The sequence below is a fragment of the Tupaia chinensis genome, unplaced genomic scaffold (assembly GCF_000334495.1).
Source record: "Tupaia chinensis unplaced genomic scaffold, TupChi_1.0 Scaffold000127_2, whole genome shotgun sequence".
NCBI lineage: Eukaryota > Metazoa > Chordata > Mammalia > Scandentia > Tupaiidae > Tupaia > Tupaia belangeri.
Genome location: NW_006159596.1, coordinates 2,976,637 through 3,002,191, shown reverse-complemented (window position 1 = coordinate 3,002,191; position 25,555 = coordinate 2,976,637). Strand labels below are relative to the sequence as shown.

Sequence of the window (25,555 nt, the reverse complement as noted above, 5' to 3'; positions counted from 1 at the left end):
TCCCTACAACTTTAAATTTCACCAATTATAATTTCGGCTCTTGAAGCAAAGATGAGATGCAAAGGGGGGAGGTTGTTTTGTCAGGGGACTTCTTAAGAGCCCACTTGACTGGAAGCTGTTATTGGTTCTACATGTCATCTGGTTGTCATGTGTCCCTCATGACCATGAACTAACAAAAATAGTGAGACCATCAGCCATGCGGGGATCTAGCCACCTTAGCCACTTGCCACCTGGTGGCCCCGTATCTGCTTTCTTATTATATTCCTTGCATCACTTGCCTTTTTACTTCCCTGTTACCAATCGGGATTGCTTTTAAGAGAACCTGAATTGAGTTGCAAAACTGTTTGCAAAGCAAAGATTTTTTTTGCAAAGCAAGGTTTTAAACCTTGGAAAGTGTGTCCTCTGGGTGACAAACGAAAATATAGCTAACAATAAATAGCCCTATTCTTCCTGATGGAAAAGTTCACTCATTTTGCTGTACCCAATTATCTTCTCTCCTTATTTTACTGTATTAATGCAATTCATTTTCTTTTTCTTTTTCGTAAGCTTATAGTGACTCTCTTACTCTGCCCCAATTCACTTTACAAATTGTTCATTGCTCTGGTTTACTATACTTTTATTCTATAGTTCCCATATAAAAGAACTTTTCTTAATAAAAAAGGAAATGGTCTGTTGCTTGTTTGCCCCTTTCAGAATGTGTAACCTTTTTATTTTCATCTCCCAGAATAAATAGGTTCATCTATGCACTTCTTTATATAAATTGTGGGATATTGAAGGAATGCAATACATTTTAAACAACAGTGTTTGAACTCTGCACAATTTATCTCATCATGCCTCACAGAGCAATGCACTTTTCTGACCACAAATTGTCAAACTTCTCCTAAGCAGGGAGATGTACACCACCCGAGTATCCCACAGCATAGTCAAGGACGTCATGATTGCCCTTCTTCATCATTCCCCTTGTAATTGTTCTGATAGTGATTTAGAGTCAACACACACTGTAAACAATTGGTGCATCTATTAGCGTTAAAAAGGAATACTTAGTCAACATGTCCATTATAACCCTATGCAGGAACCAAAGCCTGGGACCTTATATCTTAAGTTAATGTAACACTCTGAACCTATCTAATTGGTCAGCTATGCTCTAGGATTCTTTGCTTTAGTTGTTATTCTGTCTGGAGTTTGAGTATCCTGTCATTTGGGTGCAAACTGAGAACTTCTCTTCCTTATTTTCATCCTCTCCTCTGCTTCCCTTTGGTCATGAACCCCATTTACTTCCACTGATTAATTATTTCTTCTTTCACAATTGTTGTGTCATGAAAGCCAATCTTTGGAAAAGTTGAGAGTGAGATTAATGTTCACAAAAACTGTGAAGAAGACCTCAGAGGAAGATGGGGCCATACTGCATTGTATTCCCCTTGAAACAATGCAAAGGCAGCTACGAACATTGGAAAGCAAGTCACATTTTTTGCTCACCATCCATTATTCTTGCATTTAACAGAACATTAAAAGTCTACAGCTTCTGAATTTATTAGCTTGGTATTTAGCATGTTTCATGTACAAAATAGCAAAGAAGGTTCATTATTGCTGGTTAAATTAGCCTCATGAAAATGTTGTTGGTAAAAGGTTAAGAAATAAATAAGAGATCTAACTGAGAAGCGTCTTAGACTATTTATCACTATATTTTTTAAAAGGCATTCTGATCATTTAAATTAACTTGGCTAAAGGCTAGAGGATTAGATAAAAGTTAATAATTAAAATCTAAATGGCGTATTAGGTCCTCCTTCTGATAAAGGGGAAACAAGACATGCAAACAGTATATGCTTAAAGTGTCCTCTGGGAGAAACGGAGGCCAATAAAACCATACCTAGTAATACCATTTATTCTTTAAGCTTTTAAGAAGGGATGATAGCTATAATATATATAAACTGGATTACCTTACTGTCACAGGTTTCTTTTAGACAGAGAGTCCTTTCCACAGTCTCTGATGTTTAGAGGGTTGAAGTCTGTAACTGAGTCATCTTTATGCTGAAATTTCAGTACTTCTTTTTTAGCTGAATGTTGTCTTAACTGAATATAGTATGTCTTCCATCTTCATGAAAATTTTAATGAGGAATTTAACCTTTTTTTTGTTTCTGCCCTTTGATACAATCTGTACGATCTAAACTAGTTACCTTTTCCATTGTGTTCAAATGATTATTTCCCGTTTTAAGCTAATATGTTCATACGACATTCCTGAAAAGGATGGTAGAACTATTTAAGATCAGCTCGACAACCCTGATTAAGGATTCTGTGCCTATGGATTTAACATGGAAATGAAGGACTTCTCTTCTTTTTCATTCTTCACAGAAACCAAGAGCTAAAAGAACTTGGTGAACTTTCTCCACACTGGGACAATCTAAGGAAAAATGTCCTCACTCATTGCGATCAGATGGTGAAAATGTACCAAGACATTCTGACAGAACTCAGCAAAGAAACAGGTTTGAAAGCAACAGCTTTTACTTACTCCCTGTGAATTGTATTTCATATATGTTACATGAAAACAATCATGAATGTTGTTATAGAGTTAGTTGAGCCAATTTTTTTTTTTTAATTTTATTTTGCCAGAGGGCATGTGCGCTTGCTGGAGTCAGAGAAAAGAGTTTTGGGAAAGAGGAAGCATCCCTCATGGGGCATGGTCAGGCTGCAATCCTCTTTCCTCCATTACTTTCTCCTTTCAGGATTTTGGACACATATGTACCCAGTATGTTTCTTGAGCCACCAGGCCTGAGACTTAAATCATGCTGTCAGCCATGTGGGAAGCAGGCACCTTAACTACCAAACCAATGGCTGGCCAAGCCAGAGATCAAAAAACAAAAAAAAAACAACAAAAACAAAATCCCTTTTCTGTCTAGCTCTTAACATTTTTTAAAAGAATTACTGATTTAATTTTATTTTTTCATTCATTTACTTTAATTTGACTAGAGAGAGAGAGAGAAAGCAAGCCACCAGATCTGGGACTTGAACTGTAGTTGGCCATGTGGGAGTATCCAGTGCCTTAACTGCCATGTCACGTGCTCTAAACATTTTGAAGACAAAAACTGCCCTATTCTATCTTTTGGTATTAGTATAAGAATACTGAGATCATTTAAATTTTTTATTTAGAAAGTCTATTTCAAGTTTTTAAAGGCATGTATGTTCCCTAGAGAGAGAGAGAGAGAATAAAACATTTCTGGGACCAGCAATTGGCGTAATGGCTATGTCACTGGACTCCCATGTAGTCAACTGCAGTTCTAGTCCCTGACCCAGTGGCTTAAACTCACGCCTAATGTGTGTGCATGCATGTCCAAGATCCTGAGAGGAGAATGGAGGAGAAGGGATTGCAGAGTGGCCATCCTCCCTGAGGGGAGTGATCTCTCTCGCTTTCTGTCTCTCTTTCTGGCAAGCGCATGTGCCCTATAGCAAAAACCTCCCCCCAAAAAAGAAAAACAAAACACTTCCTATGGGCATTGTCATACCACAATCCCTTCTCCATCGATCCTTCCTTTCAGGATTTTGGATACACACTCACACATGGCCAGCCTGTGTGTTCAAGCCACCGGGTTTAGAACTCACACTGCACAGTCATCTGTGTGGAATCCAGCTTCCTTAACCAACACTGCTGGCTGGCCTGATATCTTTTTTTTTTCCTTTTAATTGAACTGGAGATTTTTTAAATTGAATTTATGATAAATGCATGATATATTTCTCTTCTGTGAATTCTTGTAACTTTTTTCTGTCAAATGTAGTCAACATATATGCGCACATACATACACACACTTATCACATTTATTTACTAATAACGTTTAATTTATTTCCACCTAGGGTCCTCTTTTAAATCAAGCAGCAGCAAAGGAGAGAAAACATTAGAATTTGTTCCAGTAAATCTGCATCTGCAGAGAATGCACGTTCACAGCCCTCACTTAAAAGGTATAATATATTATTCTTCAAAAAACAGCAAATGATGTTATTGCAAGTGCTTTAAAAAAAAAAAACTTGACTATTGGTAGAATTAAAAAACTTAATGGCCATGAAGGTGAAGATAAAATAATTATAGCTAATTATGACCCCAAATACTACGAAAGAGATGACAACTACATGTAGATGTATTTCCAGGCGAGTCTTGTGAATGTGGCACCAGAGTAAGAGATGAAAATTAAATAGTATTGATGATGGAGAATTAACAACAATTGTGCTCCTGTTTAGAGAAATTAAAATAAAACACAACTTGATTATTTTTTTAATGTACCTTGAGTAAACCAAAACTCAGAGTTGAACATGTTTGCTGTTTCTCCAACCTAGTTGACTGTCTGCAGAAGCATTCCCTTCTGAATGGGAACAAGTGAAGGTTCATTAGGTAGAATATGATAGAATATGGTGGAATATTTGATGTACTTATCTATAAAAACATTTGTCAAGGAACAATTTATAGCTTTTCATTAAATACTTGACTGAGTCCAGTGTGACTGATATGATATCATCTATACTATCCATCTACTTAATCCCTTGCCATTTCTCAATAAAATATGGAGATAGTGTGGGAAGAGGGTGGGAAAAGGCAGAGTGAGAGGAAGGGAATGGAGGAGACAAATAGACAAGTCATTTACGGAACGCAGAAATGGATGATTATCTGTTGATGATAACATGTATGGTATCTTCAACTGGACTGGTGTGAAGTGTATTTATATTAGGTAAATTCACTTTAAAAGTTGTAGTGATGTACAATGACTGAATATATAAAATGAATTAAAAATTTTTAAAAAGACCAGCAGTTAGTGTAATGGCTATGTCGCTGGACTCCCATGTAGTTGACCACGGTTCGCGTCCTGGACCCGGTGGCTTAAAACTCACACAGGGTGTGTGTTCATTCATGCCTAAGATCCTGAGAGGAGAATGGAGGAGAAAGGATTGTGGCGTGGCCATCCCCCCTGGAGGGGTGATTTCTCACTTTTGGTCTCTCTGTCTCTGTCTGTCTGGCAAGCGCACATGCCCTATAGCAAAAACCTCTCCAAAAAATAAATAAATATTTAAAAAAAAGAAAAAAAGAAAAAAACTGTTTTAAAATACTTTTATCATTTCCCTCTGTGTTTAACTTATTGCTCTATCAATTTTCTATGCATGTCCAGGGTGATAATGTACCCTGTTTACTAGCAGAAGTCTCCCTTAATGCCTATTGTCCCAGCATCATTGTTTATAATGTGCCTCCCCCATTCATTTCCTCTCTCCAAAACTTCCCTATTTGAATGACAAATGCAGTGGCCACCCTACTGGTCCCATTCTCTAATGCCCTAAAAATTTACTTACTTAAATGATCAAGTCCTTCATGAGCACATTAGCACACATACCAATATACATAGAGAGATGTGAAGACTTAATATCACACCCTGTTTTGTAGCCTTTGTCAAAATACAGTCAGTACAGGTTTAGCACAATTTAAATGACAGAACCCTTGTGCACATTGGTACAAATGTAAATTAGTGCAGGCACTAGGAAAGAAGTACTCCTCAAGTTACTCAAAAAGTTAAAAATGCAAGTAGCACATATTAGTAATCCTAATTCTGGGTATTTAGCCAAAAGAAATAAAATCAGAATCTCAAAGAGGTATCGACACTCTCACATCATTGCAGCATGATTCACAATAGCCAAGACATGGAAGAAACCTAAATGCCCATTGATGGATGAATGAATAAAGAAATGTCCTATGTATAAAAAATGGATTATTCATCCTTAAAAAGGAGGAACTCCTGCCAGTGGAGACAACTTGGATGAACCTGGAGTACATTTTAAGTGAAATAAGCCAAACACAGTGATACAAGTTCTGCTCCATGATACAACTTACATAGAGAATCTAAAATAGTAGAGCTTATGGAACCATAGAATAGAATGGTGGTTACCATGGACTCTGGAAAGAAGGAAAAAAGGAGGTAATAGTCAAAAGGGACAGCATACCAGTTATGTAAGATGAATAAGGTTTTAAAGAGCCGTATAATACAGTGCAATGCCTATAGTTTACAGTGCTCTATTAGGTACTTTGGAATTTGCTAAGAGTGTAGACCTTATCATACACACAAATAATAATAATTAAAAAGGTAAAAGGAAGCTTTTGGAGATGATGGATAGGTTTATGGCATAGGTCATGGTGATGGTTTCAAGAGTGTGTATTTATCTCCAACTCATCAAGTAGTATACATATATACAGTTTCTTTTATGTCGAACAAATGTTTAATAAAATGGCTAAAAACATTAAAATGAAATCTCTCTTCTGCTTTATAATCAGGTAGAGTTTATAATCTAAAGAATTTAATTTTGTTATCTTCTAGTTTGTGCGACTGATGTGCAAGTTGAAGTAGTGTTACACTTCTTCTGATGCATGATTTTTATTGTACTTGATACCCTTTATCAACTATCTGAAATTTTAACTTAGGTACTGTTCGCCACAAATTATGTCTAATGAAAAAGTGAGGAAAAGTGAAATGGATTGTTCAAAACTTTGAGGAGCTTCTGTATTCTGAATATGTCCTCCAAAGTTCACATGTTTGAACTTTACTCCCCAGTACAATGGTATTGGGAGGTGGGACCTAATGGGAGTTGTTTGGGTCATTAGGGTTGGACTCTCATGAATAGGATTAATGCACTTTTGAAAAAAGGACTCGTGGGAACGGGTTTGTCCTCTTTCACTCTTCTGCCACGTGTGGACACATTTGTCCTTCTTGTCCTCTGCTTTTCACCATGGGAGGACACAGTAAGAAGGCCCTCTTCAGAGACCAGTGCCTTGATCTTGGACTTACCAGCCTCCGTAACTGTGAGGGAATCAGTTTCTGCTTTGTGTAAATTATCTAGTCTGTGGTGTTCCATTCTGGCAGCACAAATCTGACTGATAAGAGTCCTTCCTTGGTTATTAACGTTTCTTGACAGTTTGCACATAATATATAATGGTTTTAAAAATCTCAAAAGCCAAGTGGCCACACATAATAAAGAAGCTAAAATACTTAAGAATGATTTAACATCAAACAGATTTCATTTTTTGCTGTGTTTTAAATATTTTCAGTATATTTCTTTGAGAGAGAGAGAGAAAAGACAGACACATTCCAACAAGGTCTTCATGCCATTATCCACCCTCAGTCTCAGCTGGCCCAAATCATGGGCATGCAGACATCTGGCATGCTTAGAGGACCTGGGTTCACATCCCAGGACCTCCCCCATGTAGGAAAAGCAATTGCATTACTGCTTTTCCACCACCTGGCCTCCCGTATACATATATTTTTAATAGGCAATATGAAAGACTTTTAAGATACAGTAAAAAGTTTATATATTTTAGAGCATTACAGACCTGAGTTTGAGTTGTAGCTCTACTACTTTTTTAAAAATCACTGAGTCTGTTATTTAATCTTTTTGAGCAGTTTGGTTCTCACTCTTGATTAAGTGAGTTTGAGGATATAGAATATCTAGAATGACATACTAACAGTAGTTTTATTACCCATGTGGCATTTGCCATCACTGGAATAAAATGGATCTGTCCACTTTATCAGGCAGTTAAACTTGGAGACAAGTGATGAAGAGCTTATTAAGGGACAGTAAAGTCTTCAACTAAGGAAATAGCAAGGTTTAGAGTAAAGATGATTTAAAGAGGCATTTTGGAGAAATCATCACATGCTACTACTTAATGACAGATGGGATAAGGCAATGTGGGAGAAGGATAATTTGGGTTTCAGCCGTGGGTGGGTGGTAGTGTCATCTAACTAGACAGATTGTTTCAGGTCAAAAGCATATGATTTTATATTTAATTGTGCGTTAAAATACCTGATGGTAAACTTTAAACTACTTATAACAATGAGAAATTATTATTTAAGTGATATTTTATTTGAAATGATAGAACTATCTACACTATGCTGCTTTCTAAGGAACTATCTGAAAATTAGACTAGAGAAAACTAGGATAAAAGCAATATATTTCACTTCAGTTTCTCTGATCAGGAAGACACTTGAGCTAAAAGACAAATTTAGAAAAGCAAGGTTGTTTTGTTTTGTTTTGTTTTTTCCTAATTGACTTGGTTTGGGATATATATCAGTCTCCTAGAGCTGCCGTACTAAGTCTCTATAAATTGGGCTAAATAGGCAAGCTTTATTCTCCCACAGTTTTGGAGGCTAGAAGTCCGAATTACGGTGTCAGCAAGACTATGTTCCCTCCACAACCTGGAGTGAAAGCCTCCCTTGCCTCTTCCTGGTTTCTGGTGGTTTATGGACAATCCTTGGATTTGAGGCAACTAGCTAAACCATTTCTCCAATCCTCCACCTTCACGTGGTATTCTATGTGTCCTCTGTGCATGTTTGTCTCTGTGCCTAAATTTCTCCCTTAAGGACACCTGTCATACTGAACTAAAGCCAGTCCTAATAACTTAACTACAACAAGGTTTTATCTGTACAGAGTCTATTTCCATATAAGGTCACGTTCAGAAGCATTTTACCAACGACGCAATATAAAACTGTAACAGGGTATAGAAAAAAGTATTATTTGTAATGACAAATATCATATCATACAATAGAGATTAAAGTGAGATTTTAATGTAGATGTTGGAGGCAACCCCTGAAATGTAAGACTTTTTTTTTCTTTTCTTTTTAGGTTTTTGCCATAGAGCACTCATACTCACTGGAGAGAGACAGAGAGAGAAAATGTGAGAAATAATCCCCTAGGGAAGATGGCCAAGCTGCAGTCCCTTCTCCTCTATTTTCTCAGTAGTTTGGGTAAGCACACACATGTGCCTGGCATGATTTTCAAGCTGCTGGTCTGGACTTAAATGTTGATCATCCATGTGGAAGTCTAGGGCTTTAACCACCACACTACCCGCTGGCCCCATAAGGGATTTTTGACAAGATAGGTAGTGGAAAGATTTATTTTTCTCTTTGAAGACCTGAGGAGAAATTGTAGGGAAGGACTGGATATCCCAAAAGTTAATGGAAAAGGACTGCAAGCTGATTTTCTTTTCCAAGTTTCTTATGCATACATATAAGTTATACAGCTTACATTTTGAAAAATCATTTGGATAGTAAGTCTGAAAGTTGTCTTTCAAAACTGGAGTTCAGATAAAGTAGATGCTTTATAGACCAGATCACCGACTATGTGCTATAATAGAGATGGAAAACACCACTGAGATGTTGGGGCCCTGCCACTTTTTTGACTTTCACCACGTTATTCAGTCTCTCTGAGTGTCAGTTTTCCTGCTTGCAGAGTAAAATGGTTAAAAGTTGCAATAGCAGCAGTGAGTCAGATTTTCTACTTATTTATGAAACATATTTTAACACATTCTTAACTGTAGTGAAATTTATTTAAGATTTGTGATTGCTGATTTGAATACTTAGTTAAATTACAGAGAACATTTTGCAAGGAAATGATGCAAGTACAACTGGCCAATTCTTGATTTTCACTGATGCGTTCTCTGGATGTAGTCTACACTCTTTTTCTTTTTTCCTATTAGTAAATTATGACCATCCCCATTTAATTAATAGGCCTACTCAACTTGGAAGGCAGGTTCAGAAACAATAATAGGCAGAGTTACCAAACACAAAGCTAATGTCTATCTCTTGAAACAAGTAACTGAGCAGAACTAATGCTGTTATGTCTCATACTGACAAATTAAATAACCTCCAGTTAAATTAATGCCCCCAGATTAATTAATTTTTCATTCTTATTTATTACTTACATGTATGAAATAGAAAACCCACCACAATAGAGATCTTAGGAAGCAGTGATGACAATTACAAGAACAAAATAAAAGATTTTCCTCGATATACTTTAATAAACATTATTTTTACAGAATATGTCATGAATATTAAAGAATATATATTCTTTGTAGAGGTTTTTTGTTTTGTGTTTTTTTTTGTTTGTTTGTTTGTTTTTGGTTTTTTTGCTATAAGGTGTGTGTGCTTGCCAGAAAGACAGAGACAGAGAGACAGAAAGCAAGAAATCACCCCCCAGGAGGGATGGCCATGCCACAATCCCTTCTCTTCCATTCTCCTCTCAGGATCCTGGATGTGCACATGCCCAGTGTGAGTTTAAGCCACCAGGTCCAGGACTTGAACCATGGTCAGCTATGTGGAAGTCCAGCAACATAGCTATTATACTAATTGCTGTTCCCAACCTGGCATGAATTTAAGCGACCGGGTCCAGGCCTCGAACCGTGGTTGACTACTTGGGAGCTCAGCAATATAACCATTATGCTAACTGCTGTTCCCAAGAAAATTTTTTTTTTTTTCAGAGGTTTTTTTTTTCGCTATAGGGCGCGTGCGCTCGCCAGACAGAGAGAGACAGAGAGACAGAAAGCAAGAAATCCCCCCCCAGGAGGGATGGCCATGCCACAATCCCTTCTCCTCCATTCTCCTTTCGGGATCTTGGGCACGCACGCACACGCGCCCGGCGTGAGTGTTAAGCCACCGGGTCCGGGCCACGAACCGCGGTCGACTACGTGGGAGTCCAGCCACATAGCCATTACGCTAACTGCTGGTTCCCAGGAATATATATTCTTACATTGTGTTTTAATTATTTTATATATTGCAGGTATATAAACTTACATTTTGCTATAAAATGTAATGAATTCAAATTAGAGCAATTTTTTTTCCAAAGCAGATATAGTTTGTAGGTGTGTAATTTACTAAAATACCCTTTCATGTAACTCTGCATTTTTAACACATGACTGACTTTAAATAAGAATGCTTTGTAAATATTAGATACATAGCCATGATTTTACTTTAAAAGTCTGCTCCCGTAGGTATAGCTGATAGCATGATCATATAGTGTGTGCTCAAAAAGACAAAGTAAAACGAACATCTGACTCAAGCTGAGTCAACTGAGTTTCTCTAATGGATGTATTTTGTAGATTCAGAGACAAAGTGTGCTCATGGATCAAATCTACATTCTAGGGAATAAAATATTGGCTAGCGTCTCTAGCTTCCCTATGGGGAAGCAAAACCAGAGATATGACAATGAAGAAGACCACTAAAAGAAAACTGACACAGTCTCTTATAACTGATTTGAGCTGATAGTAAACGTGCCTGCTGGCCAAGCACCCTCCCCATCATTGTTGTTTGTTTGTTTTCCAAGTATTTCAGGTAGGGTTCTGTAAGTTATTATAGAAAGAACCTTAACTTGGGACCAGCAGTTAGCATAATGGCTATGTCGCTGGACTCCCACATAGTCTATCGCGGTTCATGTCCCGGACTGGGTGGCTTAAAACTCACGCCGGGCACGTGTGCGTATGTGCCCAAGATCCCGAGAGGAGAATGGAGGAGAAGGGATTGCGGTGTGACCATCCCCCCTGGGGAGTGATTTCTCGCTTTCTGTCCCTATGTCTCTCTGTCTGTCTGGCGAGCACACGTGCCCTATAGTGAAAATCTCTCCAAAAAAAAAAAAAATTTTGTAACAGCAAGCCATAGTGAGAAATGTTATTTAGCATGGTAATTCATTTTATTCATATGCATAATCTGATACAAATGTTTAAGAAAGCAACACTTACTTAAAAACAAATTCCTAAAGTCTTGTGATTTCTGTTGAAGGTGTTCTATGTGCTTTCAAAAAATTTGCTCTAGAGTGCATGCACATGCCAGAGAAAGGGAAAATGAGAAAACACTCTCCCCCAGAGGGGGATGTCCATACCCCAATTCCTTCTCTAGCCTCCTCTTAGGATTTTGGATGCACATGCATATTTACTGGGTGAGGGACTTTAACCACTCAGTTGGCCATGTGGGATCCAGCCACCTTAAATACTATGCCACGAGCAAGCTGTCCCTTGTGTGCCATTTTGAAATCAGGGATTATGCTTCATTGTTTCTGATCTGAGGATAGCATGTCTAGATTTTTACTTACATTAACACTACTTTATAGTTGTAGAAATTTTAAAGAGATCTGGGAAAAAATAGAGTTATTATCTCATTTCTATTATTGAAAAGTTCTTAAAAGGCTATGCGACAGCTCTATTATTAAATCTCAAACTAATCTGGTATCTTTAGCTTGATGAGACTCAACAACTTAAATTCCACTTCCCTATTACATTGTACACTGTGCCATTTTCACAAAGTCAAGGATAATTTTTGAGATACTATAAAATGTCAAAGAAGAAACAAATTTGTTAAAAGGAAGAAAAAAAAACCTTTCATTTTTATTTAAATTTTCTATAAAACATTACAACCTATGTATATATTTAATTTGTCAAAAAGCATGTGTACTCACCGGAGAGAGAAATAAAAGGAAAGTGAGAACTGCCCTCCACTGCAATGCAGGATGGTCACACCATAATCCCTCCCCTCCATTTCTCCTTCCTTTTGGGATTTTGGATTTGCAGCACACAAGCACATGTGCTGGCATGTTTTTCAAGCCACCAGGTCTAGGACTTGAATTGTGCTGTCAACCATATGGGATCTAGCCACCTTACTACCATGCCAACAGCTGGCCCCCAACCTATGTTATTTATTTTTTAAGAGGTTTTTACTATAGGGCGCGTGCGCTTGCCAGACAGACAGAGAAAGACAGAGAGACAGAAAGTGAGAAATCACCCCCCAGGGGAAATGGCCACACCACAATCCCTTCTCCTCCATTCTCCTTTCGGGATCTTGGGCACGCACGCACACGCGCCCCCCTCCCCCATGAGTTTTAAGCCACTGGGTGCGGGGCGTGAACCATGGTTGACTATGTGGGAGTCCAGCGACATAGCCATTACACTAACTGCTGGTCCCCACAACCTACGTTTTTATAATTGACCCTTGGTACCAAAAATCTGAAAGTTTTTATTATGCATGGCTAAAGGCTATTTAAATAATGAAGGTACATAATACGATATGCAGGAATAATAGATTAAAAAATATTGCTAATTATTAATTTACAATTTTAATTTTGTTAACAAATAACAATTGCGAAATATGAAGAAGACTTTCTAAGATAACTTTGTCATTTCCATGGAAAGTGTTGGTATTGTGATCAGTTTCTTAGTTGCCAGAGGATATGCACTCACCAGAGAAAGAGAGAAAGAAAGGAACCCCCAATGGGTTGTCATCAAGATGCAATCCATTTGCTTTTATTTATTTTTTTTCTTCCTATTTTAGGGTGTGAAAACTAAGAAAATGAGAAGTTAAGGAGTTTTTGTTGTATAAAAATTTGCTATATGGTGCATGTGCTTGCAAGAGAAAAAGGGAAAGGAAAATATCACTCCCCATTGAAGTGTCTATACCGCTCACCTCCTTCATTCTCTTAGGATTATATATAGAGAGATAGACACACACACACACACACAGAATCTAGCATGTTTTTCAAGTTACCAGGTCCAGGACAAACAACAGCTGGAAATTTGCAACCCAGCTGCTTAATCACCTTGCCACTGGCTATGTACACATGCCGCCCACGCCCCACCCCAACAAAGCTCTATATTGTAAGCATTTGGGCATGTACGCCCATGTGCCTAACATAATTTTTCATGCTGCTGGGGCTAGGGTTCAAAATGCATTTGGCCACATAAGATCCAGCTCCCTTAACCACTAGGCTATAGGGGGCCACTAATAAGTAGTTTTAAATGGGATAGAAGCTATTTTAATTAGTGTTAAGAATTTCACAACTGTACACAGTGTGTTCGTATTGTAGACCGTGCTACAAACCGAACACACCATAGCTGGAGAGCAAGGCTGTTTCCTTTGGCTCATTTCATGTCTGTTCTGACTTTCAGTAGCTATTTTCTAATTGTTTTCTTCAGAGTCTTTCTTTGGCTATCAAAGCTAAAGGTTTAAAACTTCAAAGCAACATTTTGAGGACTTGAACTGAACAAAGGCTATTTAAGGGCAAATTCTTTGAACTTTGACAAAATATGAGTATAACAATAGAAAATTTTTGATGAGTGGTTCTGAGCAAAATGTGAAGCGAAAGAGTGCAAAAAAAGCGAGAGGCAACAGAGAACTGTTGCTTTCCTCACTATCCAGACCTAAACTCTGAGTGTCTGTGTAAAATGGACCTCTTTATATTACTAGAATATCCTTATTGAGTTGAGGGACTTGTTGATTTCAGGACTGAGCAGTGAACAATGAGTCTTGATCATGTATGGCTTCAAACTTAAGAAAGCACTTAAAAAAATATAGGGGCCAGATGATGCAATGGTAAAATGCAGGTGCTGGGTGAGGCAACTCCTCATGGGAAAGGTTTTGGTTCAAGTCTGGAGACCTCTCTGAGAATGCCATGCACATACTTGTTCATGGTTTGGGGCTGGCTAACGCTAGGAGTTGACCACAGTGTTGAGATCCTGTTGTGAGTTCTCTCTCTCTCAATAAATAAATACACTTAAAAAAAATAGAATCGGTATGTAAAAATCACACAGGAGCCAATCTAAAGGAACTCCCAATCGTAAAAGCTATCAGTGCTTGAACAACAAGATAGTATGGGTGTATAAACCAATGAACAAAATACTCCTGAGTCCATACTGATGTTAGTAGAAGAATGAATGAAGAAATGAAGAAATGAATGAAAGAGAAGGGCCCACTATTCCTGTCAGAAGAATTCCATTAAATAAATGTGAGAGCTATGAAAGAAACAGAAAAACCACCATTTAGAAACCACAGTAATAATTGCCCCGGGCAAGATCCATCAGTGAATGCTAATTGGAGCAGATGAAAGTTTAAGCAGCAACACAATGTCCACACAGTCTCCAAGCCTGGAGACCCCCAAATATCTAGTTTCTCTCTAGAGGAGAATCAAACATAGGTAGTGGCAGACACCCCTATAAATCAAGGTTAGCCTCAAACTCACACAGACCCATATTAACCTAATACACCCTGATACAATGCTTTGAGAAGGCATGTCCTCTGTAGTATCCTGCTCCGCAGTGCTAATCCTCAATCTAATCATTAGAAAACCTAAGACAAATGCAAACTGAGTGATGTTCTATAAACAAACCTGACCACTACTCTTAAAAACATGAAGTTGGGACCAGCAGTTAGCGTAATGGCTATGTCGCTGGACTCCCATATAGTCGACTGTGGTTCGAGTCCCGGACCCAGTGGCTTAAACTCACGCTGGGTGTGTGTGTGTGTGCATGTCCAAGATCCTGAGAGAATGGAGGAGAAGGGATGGTGGCGTGGCTATCCCCACCCCCACCCCCGGCTGGTGATATCTTGCTTTCTGTCTCTCTGTCTCTCTGGCAAGTGCACGTACCCTATAGTAAAAACCTCTCAAAAAGAAAATTAAAAAAAAAAAAAAAACACCATGAAGTTCATTGAAGACAATGAAAGAGTAAGGATCCGACATAGATTAGAGGAAGCATCAGAGGACATGACAATTAAACAAAGTATAAAATCCTGGTAAAAATCACACAGGAGCCAATCTAAAGGAACTCCCAATCGTAAAAGCTATCAGTGCTTGAACAACAAGATAGTATGGGTGTATAAACCAATGAACAAAATACTCCTGAGTCCATACTGATGTTAGTAGAAGAATGAATGAAGAAATGAAGAAATGAATGAAAGAGAAGGGCCCACTATTCCTGTCAGAAGAATTCCATTAAATAAATGTGAGAGCTATGAAAGAAACAGAAAAACCACCATTTAGAAACCACAGTAATAATTGCCCCGGGCAAGATCCATCAGTGAATGCTAATTGGAGCAGATGAAAGTTTAAGCAGCAACACAATGTCCACACAGTCTCCAAGCCTGGAGACCCCCAAATATCTAGTTTCTCTCTAGAGGAGAATCAAACATAGGTAGTGGCAGACACCCCTATAAATCAAGGTTAGCCTCAAACTCACACAGACCCATATTAACCTAATACACCCTGATACAATGCTTTGAGAAGGCATGTCCTCTGTAGTATCCTGCTCCGCAGTGCTAATCCTCAATCTAATCATTAGAAAACCTAAGACAAATGCAAACTGAGTGATGTTCTATAAACAAACCTGACCACTACTCTTAAAAACATGAAGTTGGGACCAGCAGTTAGCGTAATGGCTATGTCGCTGGACTCCCATATAGTCGACTGTGGTTCGAGTCCCGGACCCAGTGGCTTAAACTCACGCTGGGTGTGTGTGTGTGTGCATGTCCAAGATCCTGAGAGAATGGAGGAGAAGGGATGGTGGCGTGGCTATCCCCACCCCCACCCCCGGCTGGTGATATCTTGCTTTCTGTCTCTCTGTCTCTCTGGCAAGTGCACGTACCCTATAGTAAAAACCTCTCAAAAAGAAAATTAAAAAAAAAAAAAAAAACACCATGAAGTTCATTGAAGACAATGAAAGAGTAAGGATCCGACATAGATTAGAGGAAGCATCAGAGGACATGACAATTAAACAAAGTATAAAATCCTGGAAGAGAAAAGAGGCGTTGTGGAAAAACCAAGCTGAATACGTAGCCTGCTTTTCTTAGAATAGCATCAAGAGTCATTTCTTGGGAACCAGCAGTTAGCGTAATGGCTATGTCCCTGGACTCCCACGTAGTCGACCGCGGTTTGCGTCCCGGACCTGGTGGCTTAAAACTCACGCCGGGCATGTGTGTGTGCACCCAAGATCCCAAGAGGAGAATGGAGGAGAAGAGATTGCGGCGTGACCATCCCCCCTGGGGGTGATTTCTCACTTTCTGACTCTATGTCTCTCTCTGTCTGTCTGGCGAGCGCACACGCCCTGTAGTGAAAAACCTCTCCAACAACAACAACAACAAAAAAGAGTCATTTCTTAGTTCTGGCAATTAAGTCTATAGTTATGAACCATGTTAATCTAAGGGGAGCCTCAGTTAAGACTATACAGGAAATCTCTTCCACTTTCTCCACTTTCCTGGAAATGTAATATTATCTCAAGACTAAAAATTTTAAAAAGTAGTCAGTTAAGGCCAGCAGGTGGCATGGATGTTAAGGCAGCTGGATCCCACATGGTTGGCTGTCCAGTTCCAAACCTGGACCCAGAGACCTGAAAAATATGTTAGTTGCAAGTGCATGCATGGTCAAATCTTGAGAAGAGAGTGAAGGAGAAGGGATTGAGGCATGAGCATCCTCCCTGGAGAGGTGACGTTTCACTTACTAACTCTCTATTTCTCTCTGTCTCTCTCTGGTGAGAGCACATGCCTTACAAAAACAACAACAAAAGCATTCAGTCAACAATGAAGACTTTGTAAAATAATTCTGTATTTCTTCCTGTTTTAGACAACATATAAAAACTTAAATCAAATTCTGTGGAAACATTGACCATTTTGGCTATAAGCTCTTTGTTCTTTTCTAGAATATGAGCCAAAATAGATATAGATATGTGTGTGTGTGTATACATATATATATATGTATACATACATGTAAACACATACACACTCATTATCCAGACGTTTGTGTGTATATATATATATACACACACACATATGTATACATTTTTTAAACAGCTTTATTAAATATTGATATAGAAACACTGCATACATTTAATATATAAAATTTAATAAATTTGAACATAGGCATACACTTGTGAAACTATCACCACAATCGAGGTAATAGATATATCCATTACATCTCAAAGTTTCCTGGATCTCTTTGAGGGATTTTGGTTTGCTTGCTTCTTTATGTTGCTTGAATTTTGCCAGAGAGAGAGAGAGAGTGAGAGAGAACGCACCAGAGACAGAGGGAGTATGGAAGTGTCCCTGTGGGGACTGGTCAAAATGCAATCCCTTCTCCACCAATTCTTCCTCCTTTTGGGATTTTAGGCATGCATACACACAGGTCTTACCCCCCAGGAGTTGGTCACCCCGCAACTCCTTCTCCTCTAGTCTCCTCGCTGGATCTTGAGCACTCCACGCACATGTGCCTGGTGTGTGTTTTCAAGCTTTCAGTTCCAGAACTTGAACCATATGGACCATATGAACTCTAACTGCCCTAACCACTGTACCATGAGCTAGCTCAGTTGTTTCTTTGAAAAACACCTAATGTAAGATCTATCCTCTTAACTAGTAAAGTGTTACTACAGATCGCTAGAACTTTTTCTTCTTGCACAACTGGAACTTAATTCTCATCGAATAGCAACTCCCCATTTTCTCCTCCCTCCACCTCCTGATAATCACCCTTATATTCTCTGTTTTCATGAGTCTGACACTTTAGCATCCTCGTAAATGGAGTATTTGTCCTGTAGTGGCTAATTTCACATGACATAATGACCTCTAGGTAGATCCATGTTACAAATGACAGGGACTCCTTCTTTTTAATGGCAGAATAATAGTTTTAGTCATTTCTGTGTGCTGCTGGTGTTGTCTGTGGTGTAGCATATAATCACCTGTCTTGTGCATTTAGTTTAAATTAACTCAGGAACCAACTCTAAGAAGAGAGAGCCTCAGTGTCACTTTCATTTAAGAGTGAAAAGTTGATTTGTATGGAGAAATGAACGAAGTTACCTTATCACCTTTCCTTGTTTAATTGGTGGGATTGCTTTTATAGAGAAAATTATAATCATAAGCAATATACATGAAACGCTGACACTTTTATTTACTTCTTACTTGATTTTTATACTGAGAAAACTGATACACACAAAAGTTAAATAATTTTCCTACTGCTGGACAACTTGTTAGTGACAGACCTGATATTCCAGGGACTAACGGTCTGGTCATATGACCTTTGTGATTAAGGGAGCCAGATCCCACATGGTCAACTCTGTGTTTGAATCCCAGCCATGCTGGCTTGAAAAGCATACTGGCAAAAATCAAGACAGGATGGAGAAATGGAGGAGAAGGGATTGTGACCCGATCATGCCTCGCTAGGAAGGGCTTTCTCCTTCACTTTCTCTGTTTCTCTCTGGTGAGCTTACATAGCCTTTGACTTATAAACAACAAACAAACTTTCTGGGTGAGAAGTCAGAGACCCTTGGGACCAGCAGTTGGTGTAATGGCTATGTTGCTTGACTCTTAGTTGACCGTGGTTCAAGTCCTGGTGGCTTAAACTCACGCCAGGTGCATGTGCTTGCATGCCCAGGATCCTGAGAGGAGGATGGAGAAGGGATTGCAGCATAGCCATCCCCCCTGGGAGGTGATTTCTTGCTTTCTGTCTCTCTGTCTCTCTCAGTCTTTCTGGTGAGCGCACGTGCCCTATATCAAGAATCTCTCCAAAAATAAAGTCACAGACCCTAGGTATAAGGTCTCTGGGGCTTTAGGAAAAGCAGTTAACTTCTCATGATCTTGGTTTTCTCTTCAGGTGATCAGACAGATTAAAGTAGACACAAAGTTAGCATTTTTAACTTTGGAGCAATCTCATGACTTTTTAGGGCAGCTGTGACCCCTTTCCATGAAGCAGAACTGATGCAATTAAATAGTCTATATATAACCACAGACACTCCAAAACCCCTTGATCTAGATTAAAATTTTCCTGAACAGGAGATATTGACATTTCCTTTCCTTTTTTTGGGGGGGGGGTATGTTTTTGCTATAGGGTACGTGCGCTTACCCAGATGACAGAGACAAAAAGTGAAAAATCACCGCCCTGGAGTTGGTCACCCGCAACTCCTTCTCCTCTGGTCTCCTCGCTGGATCTTGGGCACTCCACACACATGCACCTGGTGTGAGTTTAAACCACCATGTCTAGGACTCAAACCGTGGTTGACTATGCAGGAGTCCAGAGATATAGCCATTATGCCAACTGCTGGTCCCCCTTTTCTTTTTAAGAGGTTTTTGCCACAGGCTGTGTATGCTTGCCAGAGAGAGAGAGACAGAGAGAGGGAAAATAAGAAGTCTCCCCCCCCAAGGGGGATGGACACACTACAATCCCTTCTCTTTCACTCTCCTCTTGTGATCTTGGGCACTCATGCACATAATTTTTCAAGCCACCAGGTCTGGGACTCGAAGTGCAGTTAACCTTTTAAAAGGACAAGAAGTTGCCACCATATTGATCAGTTAGATAATTGTTTAATACATGCCTTATTAATAGTAGTTTGAATTGCATTGTATTTTTTGTGGCCTTGTATTTCTGAATGCTGCAAAGGTCTTTCACTTGAAGACATTTTTTCTGAATTTTAAAAAATTTCAGAGGCATTTAGATCAAACTACTCTGAAGAAGTTATGGTGTTTACCCGAAGCCAATAAAATAATTTATATTTTCCCAGTAAATTAGATCTTAAAACCATCGATATGTCAGTATTGAAATCAATTTGAAAAGGATCTACTATGAAATTAGTTTTCTCAAATAAAATGTAGTTTAACAAGAGGGCATTCACTATCTTCCTTCTTATGGGGATACTTTCCATGAGAATGTAAAACTGATGACATGTTTCAAAGCCATAAAATTAATATGGATCACACTTGATGACTTTTAAGATCAAAGGATTGAGTTTCAATTTAAATGTATGGATTTTTTTATTATAAAACAAAGTATCTTGCTAGAAAGTAGATCAGCAGACATTTTCTGTATTCTTTCTATGTCACCTAAAGAAATTGCAAAAGCATGCATTCAAAATTGTGTAAGATTTAGTATACACAAGCAGAAAACTATTCTGTATAGATTTTTTAAAAAGTACAGTGGTAACTATTCTGCCCTTAAACCAAAATGCATTAATATTTTGGTTCTTTTCCCTGTAAAATTTGGTTGAAAGATTGTTCGTTACTGTTAAATTTCAATATGATTGCAAATTAAATGATGCAAAACTCAATAAAGTAAAATACACAAAAGACCAATTAACACGTTATCTCAGTAAGTATATGGAAGAATGAGGGAACACACTGTTCTACACAGTAGCATACAATTAAGATGTAGTCATAAATCAGGGAAATATTATAACTTGTTTAGGTGCACAGGTGGCTTTTAGAAAGATTGATTAGCTTCTCTTGCCCCCTTGAGATGCGAGTTCGTAGTTATTCCTGCAAAATTAAGCAGAGTAATATCTCAGACTTTCCCACAGCATGTACGCTTCAATGCGAACACCATGCCAGAGATAAATGTTTGCACAGTGTTCAGCTCCTTGTCTGTTCCCGTTCCAGATGCTCTCTACGATGTCATCACTGTGGGAGCCCCAGCTGCCCATTTTCAGGGATTTAAGAATGGTGGTCTACGGAAACTACTCCACAGATTTGAAACAGAACGAAGAAAGTAAGTAACGGCAGGAGGAAGTGAATGTTCCATTTAATAGTATTGTCTTTTCTCTGAGGAGGTCTCTATACAAACCTTTGGATAAAAAAGCTTTGTTCCTCACAATGAACAGCTCTTGACATCGCCAACCCATTCAGTAACTTAGAGTTGTTGGATTTCTCAAAACTACTTGAGAAGAAATTAAATCACAGTAAACAAAATGCATGTATTGGATACTGATAGCACTGAGCCTGCAGAAAATTCTGAAAGCTATGCTACTAAGAAAGAGGTGATCTCGTGGGATCCACCACTCAATGCAATTGGTCTTCAGGCAGAGATTTAGTTGGAAACGTTGTTTAATTCCACTGTGAGCCAAAGACACTTATGGAGAGCAGGGTCCTAATTTACGACTCTGATTTCCACTATGGCCTAAGGAAAGACACGTAACAACCCCATCACTTAATGGTGTCATTTAGCAAAGAGCCATCAATATAGAATTCTATCTGTTAAGTGATGAGATTAAATGTGAACACTTTCTATTCCTTAGGGAAAAGATGTGACACAAAATCCAAGTATTATTGCTGTTATTTATCACTTTAAAATACCTTTTCTCCATTAAAACAAAAAATGTTAGCATCTTTCAACTAGTGTCTTATAAAGCTTTTATAACCGTGTACTCCCCTCCCCACATCCCATCCACTTGAGCTTAACTTGTAATATTCTCTGGCTATGACCAGTTTCATGTAAACTATAAAAGCATTATCCAGAGGGAAAGAATAATTTTACTTTCCTTTTCAAATAGTTACTCTTCTTAGATTAAGAACTCAAATTCTGAAAGTTAAGAAACAGCCATTCTTTAGTCACAGTTGGTTTAGCAAAAGTATTGGAAAATCTATTTTAGTGGCAAAGTCAGCCATTTTTATAAAACTGTTATCACATAGAACATTTGTTTTCTGGTGCCCAGGTGTTCAGAAAGAAGTCATAAGTAACTTAGAATTGAATAACTGACATACTGTTTTATAAATATATGAACTACCACTACATAGATATTTTTCTTTTAAAAAAAATGAAATTGTACTTTGGTACAATACTACGAGCTCAATCACAATCCTTATTCGGATTTCTCCAGGTTTCTCTTTTGTTTTGGTGAAGTTTGGGACTGCAAGTCAGTTCAAACCACAGACCCAATAGGGAAGGGTTGCCAAGATGGGAGTGGAAGGCAGCTTTCTGATCATGGGCTCTACAGAAGAGGGATGTTTCTCATTGACCCTCTTACCATTCTTTGGGTGGAAGAAGAGCATTTTTCTTTTTTTTCTTTTTCTTTTTTTCTTTTTTTTTTTTTTGTGGTATTTATCCTTCCAACAGCTAGGTATAAATGAAAGGTTTATGTTCCACGGGCCACCCTTGCCCAACGCCTTTGATTTTTCTCATGGTTTTTGTTTGTTTGTTTTTTGGGGGGTTGCATCTTAATGTATTGAAAGCTTTTCTGGCACTCAGGTTGGGACATTTAGGAGACAAGAAAAAAAAATCTGTGAAACTCCCTGTCTTGTCATTCCTAAGTTCTAAAGTCCTAGACAGTATATTCTTTCTTCCACCTCTTCTAGTGTTCTGAGAGATGACATATATTTTATTCAGAGTATTTATTGTGATTAGCAAGAGAAGTAAAATAGATTGTATTTACTCCATCTTGTCTGAAATTGGGTTTTCTATCTTAAGAATTGACTTAACCTGTTTTTTCAATCAAATTTTAAAGTTTATAACAACTAGAAGACTCAAAACTGTCTACAGGTTACCCAGAGCATATAGAACATCAGTATGAGAATCATGGATCTTAACTATAATTTTATAAAATATTACTTCATGATACTGGCAAAGACAAATGCTGACCTATATGTTTAGACCCATAATAATATTTATTAAGTCTTAAATATTTGCATAGCTATCTGAATTCTTCATAGTTCCTTCTCATTGAGATATTACATAGAAGTTCGTGTGTGTGCATAAACACACACAGATCTAGGACCAACTTTAAGTCAAAGATAAGAGAAACCACGGGACCAGCAGATGTCATAACAGATGCCTCTGAACTCCCACATGGCCAATGGCCTTTCAAGTTCCAGTTCCAGTAGCTTCAAACTCATGCTGAACGTATGTGTTTGCAGACCCAAAAAATCCCAAGAGGAGAATGGAGAAGGGACTGTGGTATGGCCATGCTCCCTGGGTGGGTGGGGGGGGGGGGGTTGATTTCTCACTTTCTGTCTCTCTGGTGAGTGTACGTGCCCTACAGCAAAAATCTTTCTTAAAAAAGATAGTAAGAGAAATCTGTGTCCAGTGCTTATAAACACCAATTTAGTTCTATAATATGTGTTAAATATTCCACTGCATTATTTGTCTATTGAGCAATACAATTAAATACTTGAAATAAGTTAAATAAAGCTTGGTGTATATTCCAAAAGAGCTTTCCATAAGGTGGTGTGATGGGGCGGATACGACTGAGGCAATACACAAGTGAACTTGTTGTCAGCCTGTCCATTAACAGAAGAGCTGGCATGATCAAAGACTTAATGCCTAAAGGTATCATACCATGCCAGTAGTTTTTCTGTAGCCATTTTCAGAAACAAATAGTGCATGTATTGATCAAAGGCATGGTAGCGAAGTCAGCATAGCTATATGAAAGAGTAGTTTAGACTTTAGGATAAAGTAAATAATTACATTTAGCAAGTCAGAAAGTCATAATATGTGAAGGAAATTTTATTTGCTCCTTTCTTTTGATAACCATCCAAAGAAGACAGCATAGTCTCTTAGGCCAGGTTTTTTTTGGGGGGAACTACCATGGCCATTTTCCTTTTATACCTTCATTTATTTTCTTTTCAGCTAAGCTAATGAAACATTGCCATCTAAGAACAGATGTCATTTATGTTTCTATTTCTTATTGACCTATTTCTGGATGACTGCATTGACCACATAATGAAAAGGATGCTAGCATCAGAGAACTTCACTTACAATATTCACATTATGCAATTCAGATCAGACACAAATGTCATTTTCAGTGTTGTACATGTAGATAATTAGGAAGATTGTTTTTCTTTAAAGTTCAGTTGTCTGAGTGTATTACTCCTTTGCTCAGAAACTTTGAAGGAGTCCACACTCCTCCACCAGGCATTCGAAGCCTCCATGATTTTACCCCACAGACTTTCTACTTTTGTACCCACTTCTGTAGCTGTTTCTGGTTCATACACAAACTGTTTCCTGAATGGGTTTCACAAATGTCCACTTCTTCACTTTTTGTTCTGTTCCCTTCCACAAGAAAGCCTCTCATTCTTATTATCTCTCTACCATTTTTCATTTCTTTCTTTTGAAATCATCTATGTAAGCATATTCAAGGTTGTGCACATGGTCCATCTTAAGATTGCACCCTCATCCTTAAGGCTTCCTGATTTCCCAAGCTGATCTGAGCCTCCTGATATTTTATTTTTACCCCTCTTGTATCCTTCCTATTGTAGGTCACAGGAGAGGTGTATTAGGCTTTTTCCTATCTGATATTTTTATATCAGTTGTACTCTCCTAGAGTATGAGATGACAGTCTTAAATTGTGGATCATCTGGGGTGTCCCATAGAGAGCTTTGTACCTGAGTATTCTCTAGATCAAATTCAACACCCATTAGAATTCAAATATGCACCACATATCCTCCAGAAGAAAAAGTGCTGAAAATTGCAATGGGGAAGAAAGTTTCACAAGTAGTCATGAGGCAATAAGATCAATAATACAGAGCAAGGGTTCTCAATCGTGGCTACACTTGGAATCACCTCTGGGACTTTCAAACATCTTATCTGCAACAGGATCTCAACCCAGATAAACTAAGTCAAAGACTTTGGGAATGGAACCCAGGTATTTGTGTGTTTTAAGTTTCCCAGGTGAATCTAATGGGTGGACAGGGCTGAGAACCATGGATACAGCCTTAAGTGAACATTGCCATGGGAAGATAGAAGGGTGTGAAGAATGGAAACAGAAATATATAGCTAAACAGATGAGCTGAACTTCAAAACTATGGAGAACCTTGGTTGAAATATGTCAGGAAGAAAGAAAATTTACTAAAAAGGAGTATTTACAGATGTAAAGAATAGTCATACAACTTGCTTACTAGGAATTTTTGTTTAAAGAATCCTAAATTCATTAGCTGCAAAAAGGAATAAAATGTGAAAAATAAAGCTATCAAAATCTTGATATGAGATACTTTGGGCCTGAGAAACATGCAAACAAATAAGTTAAACTTAGAGATCGTGGGGCCAGCAGTTGGTATAATGGTTACATCACCAGGCTCCCACATAGTTAACCATGGCTTTAGTCCTGGACCTGGAGACTTAAAACTCATGCTGGGCACATGTGCATGCATGCCCAAAATCCTGAGAGGAGAACGGAGGAGAAGGAATTGTGGCGTGGTCATCCTCCTGGGAGGTGATTTCTCACTCACTCACTCTCTCTCTCTGGCCAGTGCATGTGCCCTATAGCAAA

The 25,555-nt window shown here is 38.4% G+C and overlaps 1 protein-coding gene across 8 annotated transcripts in view; it reads left to right on the top strand.

Moving 5' to 3' along the window:
- Positions 1-25,555, top strand: part of INPP4B (inositol polyphosphate-4-phosphatase type II B) — a 957,317-nt gene that overhangs the window by 763,629 nt on the left and 168,133 nt on the right. For all 8 annotated transcript variants that reach the window (XM_027770345.1, XM_027770344.1, XM_006144646.2 and 5 more), the window contains 3 exons: positions 2,350-2,480; positions 3,844-3,948; positions 20,955-21,063. In XM_027770345.1, coding sequence (XP_027626146.1) covers positions 2,350-2,480; positions 3,844-3,948; positions 20,955-21,063 — 345 coding nt within the window. The remainder of the gene's footprint in view (positions 1-2,349; positions 2,481-3,843; positions 3,949-20,954; positions 21,064-25,555) is intronic.